At 46.0% G+C, this 9,859-nt stretch overlaps 1 protein-coding gene across 2 annotated transcripts in view; it reads left to right on the top strand.

Moving 5' to 3' along the window:
• Nucleotides 1–9,552, top strand: part of ARRDC1 (arrestin domain containing 1) — a 53,881-nt gene extending 44,329 nt beyond the window's left edge. For both annotated transcript variants that reach the window (XM_073541192.1, XM_073541193.1), the window contains exons 6-8: nt 3,704–3,880; nt 4,622–5,045; nt 8,976–9,552. In XM_073541192.1, coding sequence (XP_073397293.1) covers nt 3,704–3,880; nt 4,622–5,045; nt 8,976–9,034 — 660 coding nt within the window. In that variant the 3' untranslated portion in view covers nt 9,035–9,552. The remainder of the gene's footprint in view (nt 1–3,703; nt 3,881–4,621; nt 5,046–8,975) is intronic.
• Nucleotides 9,553–9,859: the final 307 nt, after the last annotated feature.

Genomic DNA, 9,859 nt, shown 5'->3' with positions numbered 1-9,859 from the left:
TCTCTGTCTCGATCTATCGCTCTCTCTCTCGCTCTCTCTCGATCTATCGCTCTCTCTCTCGATCTATCGCTCTCTCTCTCGATCTATCGCTCTCTGTCTCGATCTATCGCTCTCTGTCTCGATCTATCGCTCTCTCTCTCGCTCTGTCTCGATCTATCGCTCTCTGTCTCGATCTATCGCTCTCTGTCTCGATCTATCGCTCTCTGTCTCGATCTATCGATCTCTGTCTCGATCTATCGATCTCTGTCTCGATCTATCGCTCTCTGTCTCGATCTATCGATCTCTGTCTCGATCTATCGATCTCTGTCTCGATCTATCGATCTCTGTCTCGATCTATCGATCTCTGTCTCGATCTATCGATCTCTGTCTCGATCTATCGATCTCTGTCTCGATCTATCGATCTCTGTCTCGATCTATCGATCTCTGTCTCGATCTATCGATCTCTGTCTCGATCTATCGATCTCTGTCTCGATCTCTGTCTCGATCTATCGCTCTCTGTCTCGATCTATCGATCTCTGTCTCGATCTATCGATCTCTGTCTCGATCTATCGATCTCTGTCTCGATCTATCGATCTCTGTCTCGATCTATCGCTCTCTGTCTCGATCTATCGCTCTCTCTCTCGCTCTCTCTCGATCTATCGCTCTCTCTCTCGATCTATCGCTCTCTCTCTCGATCTATCGCTCTCTCTCTCGATCTATCGCTCTCTGTCTCGATCTATCGCTCTCTGTCTCGATCTATCGCTCTCTGTCTCGATCTATCGCTCTCTGTCTCGATCTATCGCTCTCTGTCTCGATCTATCGCTCTCTCTCTCGATCTATCGCTCTCTCTGTCTCGATCTATCGCTCTCTCTGTCTCGATCTATCGCTCTCTCTGTCTCGATCTATCGCTCTCTCTGTCTCGATCTATCGCTCTCTCTGTCTCGATCTATCGCTCTCTCTCGACGATAATAACGGTCCGGTGACAAACGTTGTCATCAGTCCAACAACGGATCCGTTGTCCACCATTTTAGCGGATTTTAACTGAAGCAAAAAACTGATGTGTGAAACAGGTCTAAGACGTCCCTGCCCGTGAGAGCTTACAATCTACAATGAGGTGGGGGAGATACAAAGTTCAGGTGTGTATTTACAATGAAGGTCCAGCCATCTTGGAGTGAGGAATGGATGGAGATAGTGAATGGGCTACACGTGCACACTTGCATAGAATGACTTTGATTAGTGAACGTGATAGGCCGCTCTGAACAAATGTGTTTTGAGGGAGCGCCTGAAACTATGCAAATTGTGGATAGTCCTAATTTCTTGGGGTAGAGCATTCCAGAGGATTGGCGCAGGGCAGGAGAAGTCCTGGTGTCGGGAGAGGTAGCTACGGATTAGTAGAGAGGTTAGTCGAAAGTCGTTTGCAGAGCGCAGCGGTCAGTTAGGCCGATAGACAGAAATGAGGGAGGAGATATAGGGGGGTGCTGCACTGTGGAGAGCTTTGTGGGTGAGAACAAGTACTTTGAATTGGATCCTATAATGAATGGGCAGCCAATGTAAGGACTGGCGAAGAGTGGACGCGGCCGAGTACCGATTAGCCAGATAGATGACCCTGGCTGCTGCATTAAGTATGGACTAGAGAGGGGATAGTCGAGTAACGGGGAGACCAATTAGTAGAGCGTTGCAGTAGTCGAGGCGGGAGTGAATCAATGCTACAGAGAGGGTTTTTGTTTCCATGGTGAGAAAAGGGCGGATTCTAGAGATGTTCTTTAGGTGTAAGCGGCAGGAGCGGGCAAGAGATTGTATATGGGATGTGAAGGAGAGATTGGTGTCAAACATAACACCCAGACAGCGCACCTGCTGCCGGAGTGTTATTGTGGTACCACCCACGGAGAGGGAAATGTCAGATTTAGGGAGGTTAGTAGACGGCGGGAGCAGAAGAAGTTCAGTTTTGGAGAGGTTGAGTTTCAGATAGAGAGCGGACATGATATTGGAGACTGCGGACAGACAGTCACTGGCGTTCTGTAGTACAGCAGGGGTAAGGTTGGGGGAAGACTTATAAAGTTGTGTGTCATCAGCATAAAGATGATACTGAAAGCCAAATCTGCTGATGGTCTGCCCAATTAGGGCCGTGTAGAGAGAGAAAAGAAGGGGGCCGAGGACTGAGCCCTGAGGTACCCCGACAGCAAGAGGAAGAGGAGATGACGTGGAGCCAGAAAACAGAACACTGAAGGAGCGGTCGGAAAGATAGGAAGAGAACCAGTAGATAGCAGTGTCCTTAGTGCCTAGTGACTGGAGCCTAGAGAGTAGGAGATGGTGGTCAACAGTATCGAAAGCTGCAGATAGGTCAAAAAGAATGAGCAGAGAGTGGTGACCATTACGTTTTGCTGTCAGAAGGTCATTGGTCACTTTGAGTGCAATTTCAGTCGAATGTAGGGGGCGGAAACCGGACTGTGAAGGGTCTAGGAGGGAGTGGAGAGGTAACGGGTAAGGCGGGAGTAAACTAGGCGCTCCAAGAGTTAAGAGATGAAGGGGAGATTGGAGACTGGTCTGTAGTTGTTTGTGCAGGATGGGTCGAGAGCAGGTTTCTTTAGTAATGGAGTAACGATGGCGTGTTTGAAGGAGGATGTGAAAATGCCCGAGGAGAGGGAGAGATTAAAGATTGCAGTTAGATGAGTTGTAACGACTGGAGAGAGAGACTGGAGGAGTTGTGAGGGAATGGAGTCGGTAGTGCATGTGGTCGGACGAGAGGAGTCCTCGTCTTCTGTGATGGGATCAAATGTGGAAAGTGAGCCAGAGGAGATGCAGGAAGGGTTGGGAGTCAAAGCACTACTAGAATACTGCCCCTATATACAAGAATATAACTACTATAATACTGCTCCTATGTACAAGAATATAACTACTAGAATACTGCCCCTATATACAAGAATATAACTACTATAATACTGCTCCTATGTACAAGAATATAACTACTAGAATACTGCCCCTATATACAAGAATATAACTACTATAATACTGCTCCTATGTACAAAAATATAACTACTATAATACTGCCCCCTATGTACAAGAATACAAGTACTATAATACTGCCCCCTAGGTACAAGAATATAACTACTATAATACTGCCCCCTATGTACAAGAATATAACTACTATAATACTGCCCCTATGTACAAGAATATAACTACTATAATACTGCCCCTATGTACAAGAATATAACTACTATAATACTGTCCCTATGTACAAGAATATAACTACTATAATACTGCCCCTATGTACAAGAATATAACTACTATAACACTGTCCCTATGTACAAGAATATAACTACTATAATACTGCCCCCTAGGTACAAGAATATAACTACTATAATACTGCCCCCTATGTACAAGAATATAACTACTATAATACTGCCCCCTAGGTACAAGAATATAACTACTATAATACTGCCCCTATGTACAAGAATATAACTACTATAATACTGCCCCTATGTACAAGAATATAACTACTATAATACTGCTCCTATGTACAAGAATATAACTACTATAATACTGCTCCCTAAGTACAAGAATACAAGTACTATAATACTGCCCCTTATGTAGACAATTCTTGGAGCACATCTGAATACCGTTTGCTGGTGTTCATGTGCAGCCCCCTGTCCCCTGTGGAAGTGCTCAGCTGGTAGTCGAACACAACATGACTCCTAACTTTTACACATTGATTATCTATTTTTAGAAAATCGCCTACAGATCAAAACGTTGCATCTATGATCTGAGGACCATCGCAGAGGTTGAAGGGGCTGCGGTAAAAGCCTGGAAGCATGCAGTTTGGGACGAGCAAATTCTGGTGCCCGCCCTTCCTCAGTCCATATTGCAAGGCTGTAACCTCATTCAGATAGAATATTATCTGCAGGTAAGTGGCTCTTGGAAGTACGGATGTGGTGAAAATAACACGTGACTCATCTGCACCTGGCATGATCTCACGGAAAATAACTACTGATCAGTCTCTGAACTGTAACTGTGACCCACAGTCATTCTTATTCATTACTCTGCAGCAAAAGGAGGAGGAAATGTTAATCATTCTATATAATGCAATAGACTTAATACTGCCACCTGGTGTGGGAAGACGGGATTGCATGCCACCATTAACTCCCATTCATCTGTTAGGTTACGTTCAGATAATCTGCGCCAATTTATGAGAATAGGATCAAATGTTCAGTTATTTCAGATGACCACCAGAGCTATTAACAAGAGAATGATTGAGGTTCTCGGTGTTGGGCAACCCCTTTAAATGTGGTTATGACCTATAGTGCATATGACAAGTTGCCCATGATTAAGATGTAGTAGTCACCAATGATTTTAGTAAGAGCTCTGCAGGTACCTAGAACTACTTATCCCCATTAATGATGCAATAGGTCTGTCACTATAAATGGAAGATTTGGAAAGGCGAGGCTAGTATGATGATAGATGGGCAGATATCTTCCCAGTAAACAATCTGCCCAATCTTTGTCCCCCCCCCCCCCCCGCGGTAGGGTCAGTAGTCCTAGAAAAGCCAAATCTCACATAAAATTAGCTGAGCTTTCAAAAAAGAACCCAAACATTCGACCTCCACAGGGGCTGAAGTCTTCTACTCATTTGTTTTCATTTTCCTCAGGTCACGGTTAAAAGCCCGGAGCTTTCTGTCACGTTACCCATCTACATTGGAAACGCAGCAGTCAGTCCTTCTCGCCTAGGTCTCAGACACTCCGTATCACATGCACAGACACCCGTGGTTCCCAGTGCGCCCCCTGCAGACGATGAACAATGTAGCAGCATCCAGCCTATGGACAATGTCTCTATTCCTACTAAGTGCCACTCACAGCAACAGGCGAATGCCCCCTTCTGCTACGCACCCGAGCTGCACTTTCCGGATTCCCAGGAGACAGAGGCAGGAACTCTGGGATCTCCCTCACACCCGACCCTCTGCCTTTCCACAGGAGCCACCATCCCATATTATGCAGACGGAGCTGTTGTACCAGTGCCTACAGCCAGCACACTGATCTTACCCCCAGAATATAGTACATGGGGCTATCCCTATGGTAAGTCCTCTCACAATGAAAAGTGTACTCTTCTCTATAAAGAAGCGGGTAAAACAGCTGTGTCTTGTTTTGGAGGACCCTACGTCTCCACACTTTACATGGACACGCCTGGATTTCAATGAGAATGGTGTAATGCTTCCTTTCTCCTGCGGAGGAGCTGCAGAGAAATGGAACACTTTGCCGCAGGTTCCTTCACAGCAATCAATAGTGATTCTAATAGCTAGACAGCCTGTGATCGGTTAATCGTCATGGGGGACCCTTCTAACAAAGATGGTCTAAAATGATCAGTAAAGAAGGGGGATGATTCCATTCTAAAGTCATATCCTTGCCACATGAATGATGCTCCTGCTTCCCTGTTTATTCACTGGAAAATTTCAGCTTGGAAAAAAATAAATTGACGAGCATCATGCTAGTTATTCCCACAGAAGCTGCATCGAACAGCCAGATGATTTGCCCCACTGAATGAAAGATGTAAATCTGACTCATGTCACCGTACCCCAGGACTTTTACCGTATATAATTGAATATAAGCTGACCCGAGTATAAGCTTAGGCACCTATTTTTACAAAAAAAAAACTGGAAAAAAACTGGGAAAACTTTTTGACTCAAGTATAAGCATGTTATGCATTGTCCACCTCATCCCCCATCCTGTTATGCACAGCCTCCTCATCCCCATCCTGATATGCATGGGCCCTTCATCCCCCATCCTGGTATGCATGGCCTCCTCATCCCTATCCTGGTATGCATGATCTCCTCATCCTGGTATGCAGGAACTCCTCATCCCCCCCATCGTGGTATGCAAGGGCTCTTCATGCCCATCCTGATATGCATGGCCTCCTCATCCTGGTTTACATGGCCTTCTCATTTCTCTTCCTGGTATGCATGGGCTCCTCATTCCCCATCCTGGTATACACAGCCTCTTCATCCCTCATCCTGATATGCATGGGATCTTCATCCCTCATCCTGGTATGCATGGGCTCCTCATCCCTCATCCTGGTATGCATGGGCTCCTCATCCCTCATCCTGGTATGCATGGGCTCCTCATCCCTCATCCTGGTATGCATGGGCTCCTCATCCTGGTATGCATGGGCTCCTCATCCTGGTATGCATGGGCTCCTCATCCTGGTATGCATGGGCTCCTCATCCTGGTATGCATGGGCTCCTCATCCTGGTATGCATGGGCTCCTCATCCTGGTATGCATGGGCTCCTCATCCTGGTATGCATGGGCTCCTCATCCCTCATCCTGGTATGCATGGGCTCCTCATCCTGGTATGCATGGGCTCCTCATCCTGGTATGCATGGGCTCCTCATCCTGGTATGCATGGGCTCCTCATCCTGGTATGCATGGGCTCCTCATCCTGGTATGCATGGGCTCCTCATCCTGGTATGCATGGGCTCCTCATCCTGGTATGCATGGGCTCCTCATCCTGGTATGCATGGGCTCCTCATCCTGGTATGCATGGGCTCCTCATCCCTCATCCTGGTATGCATGGCCCCCATCCCTATCCTGGTATGATTGGCTCCTATCAAAAAACATTAAAAATAAAATAAACCATTATACTTGCCTTCCTGTGTGCCCTCGCAATGTGTTTTTCCGGTGCCAGCAGATGCTTTATGCTTGTAAGCAGCGCATTGCAGGGACGTCATGGGCTGCTTACAAGCAGAGCACAGCTGCCGGAATACTCATGGCTCCCCATGCCGGAACAATGTGCGTGGTGGGCAGTGAGTATTAAGTAGCACGCAGTGTCAGCCGCCGGCGGTCATGTATCCCTGCTACTTAATAGAAATGAATATTCACCTCTCTCCACACCCATGGGAGTAGAGAGAGGTGGATATTAATTTCTCTTAAGTAGCGGTACACGTGACCGCCCGGCAGCTGCAGGAGCCGGCTGCTGTGGCTGACACTGTGTGCGCTATTACAGATAAATGAATATTCATTGCCAGTGCAGTGAATATTCATTTCTCTTTAACAGCGGGGACAAGAGTTAGCTTCAGCAGCCAGCTCCTGCCTCCTGTGACCTGTTGCTCCGACGCTGCCCCTCCCTCCTTCCATGTTCTGGACACCTCACTCGAGCATAAGCCTGGACACCTCACTCGAGCATAAGCCGAGGAGAAAGGGGGGGAGCGTTTTCAGCACACAAAAAATGCTGAAAAACTCGGCTTGTACTCAATATATACGTTATGTGTTTAGTGGGGGTGGGGCAAGTTGTGGGCATTAAGGCATGTAATGATGCAATCCTCAGCAGAAAAGTCACAGAATACGCTTCTAAATCCTGAAAGTAAAGGACTCGGTGTAATGCATAACTGGGACCCTAATAATCACGGTACATCCTGGGAACAACCGGAATCTCCGATACAGCCCACTCTAGTGGTGGGCCATATGCATGTACAGGTATGTCCTTCCACTAGACCTGCTAATCTGACATGAGAGGGTCAAACACCTGTTCAGATGAAGCTTTTCCACTTCCCCCGGATACACATGAATGCTGGGCTCGGCTGAGTGTCCATGTATTTTCATAGAGGAATAAGTCGCTGCCAGACACCTTCAGTGGGATAGGGGTTTACTTACCGTTGTGTTCCATCTTGAATGGAGCAGACATGCACATGCTCGACCTCTGCTCCATTCATTATTTATTGGGCTGCTAGAAATAGTGGTGCCCTCCTCTATTACTGATGGTCCAGTAGACAATGAGTGGAGGTCAAACGTGTGCATCTCTTCTCCATTTAATATGGGGCTCTGCAGAGCTTGGTTCCCAAGTTCCAGAGTCCTGATCGATGGGGGGGAGTCTCGGCAACTAATCCTTTAAGAACAATGGAGCAGCCATGTTGAAAACCAACCTGCCTTGCCCTTCTCTATCCAGATATTTTCCATTGGGGACAATAAGGGGTTCTATAGCATAGGGCTACACATTATTCCTCCAACAGGACAAGCCTCTCCAGACGAATACATTAAAGGATGTGTGTTGGTTTCTAACAGACCACAAGCCGCAGAATTATGTCTGCTGTATATAGGCTTAGCACATGGAGGCAGGTCTGTCACTGGGGCGCATGTTTGGTCCGGCAATAAAGCGGCTCTGGCACTGAGATGTGGCATGCTTGCAGCCACCACAAGGGGGATTTCATTTCACGCAGAGTTATACAGCTCCTTTCAGTTTAACCCCTTCTTGATGGGGCAATGTCCACATAGCTATATAAAGGCTTTTTTCTTTGAGGGACATGTTGGGAGTTTTGAATAACGCCATTCATTTTACCAGTAGAAGACTGCAGGTTAGAGGATGATCACGTTCAGTGTGATATTTAGCGTGACACCTTAGTCACTTTAAATGAGAGTAGTTGTGCACCTGACACTGGGCATGGAGCCTGTATTATGCTTATACTTGTTTTGGGTGGCGGTGCCGCCGTGCAGTCATCAGTGACGTGGTATCCACCGCTGGTCTACCAGCGGTGGATACCACGTCACTGATGACTGATCACCCTCTAACCTGCAGTCTGCTGCTGATGAAGGCCGATTGAGGTCGAAACGTCTAAATATTTTGGCTGCATTAAAAACCACTAAAAATATTCTAGAAGTTGAGGTGAAATGATAAAAAAAAAAAAAAAAAAAAAAAAAAAAAAACACAAATTTTTTTATTTATTTTTTTGCTATTTCCATTTTTATGCTGTCTTTTGTGCAGCAAAAATTACCCGGTAACATGATGTTCCAGGTCATGATGATTATGCTGATGCCAAACGTACATAGTTTTATATACATCCATTTTAGTGGCATTTAGATTTTTTGCCTGCAGTATTAAGATTTTTGAGCAATTGGTGATTGTTGTGAGATAGATGCGATCACTTTGGATATACTTGGTATGTTTACGGTACATTTGCCGCTCTGTTGGGTCGCGTGACACTAACTGCACCTTTTCTTTTTTTTTGTCCTCCCCGCAGACGCGCCGCCGTCATACGAGCAGAGCTGCAATGAAGCCTCAGTTAGTAACGGAAATTGAGCGATTTACCTGCGACTTCAAATAAAGGACACTCCGACATTTAGTAGGCTGCTCCCTGGACTACTTTTAGGGGGAGGGGGATTTTATTCTGTTTTATCAGTAAGCTTAACCCCTCCACCCACCAATCACCTCTGCAGCCGGACTTTGTATTAATGGAGACTGCGCTCTCGGAGCCTGCTGGCCCTTTGTGAAAGACCTTAACTTATAGATTTCTAAGCACCTGTGATGCCTTATTTAATAATGATCTCTGTGCCCTGGAACCTGTGGGACCCCAACTGCTGTGATACTACAACTCCCAGCAGGCTGGGGAGAGCCACAGGTGTCAGACCACTGCTTTAAACCCTGTATAAATATCTAAGCATATATATGTGAGTGTTAGATTGCTAGTAGGTATGGAGCGAGTGGATATTTTCTTGTTTCTTTGCTGTTTTTGTGTGAATGTTGATGATTTTTTTTTTTTCTCCCATGTTGATCTATTTTATGGTTGCTTTCCATTAAAATCCATCCAGTTTCTATCACATGGAGACATACTTTGTGTAAATTGTAGCTGTGCATTGGTACATTGATATGCCTGCCTAGCAATGGAGACTGGAGTTGACTCTCCCTGTGAGCGCCTTTCTGGGATGTGTAGTCTCCGATCTGGCTGCTGTATCCACACATATTACCCCTTTTTAAGGTTAGGGCCATACTCATGGCGGTTGATCGAAACCATCCGAAAAGTCATAAATGGCACCAATTGTATCTTATATAATGTATTGAAAAATGTCCCAATTACTTCCATTGAGATATTGTTTCTGGAAATCGTAACTGCTGTTGACAGATCCG

Source organism: Dendrobates tinctorius, unplaced genomic scaffold, assembly GCF_039654945.1.
Source record: "Dendrobates tinctorius isolate UK_male_01 unplaced genomic scaffold, ASM3965494v1 ptg000120l, whole genome shotgun sequence".
NCBI lineage: Eukaryota > Metazoa > Chordata > Amphibia > Anura > Dendrobatidae > Dendrobates > Dendrobates tinctorius.
This window is presented reverse-complemented; position numbering and strand designations above follow the sequence as displayed.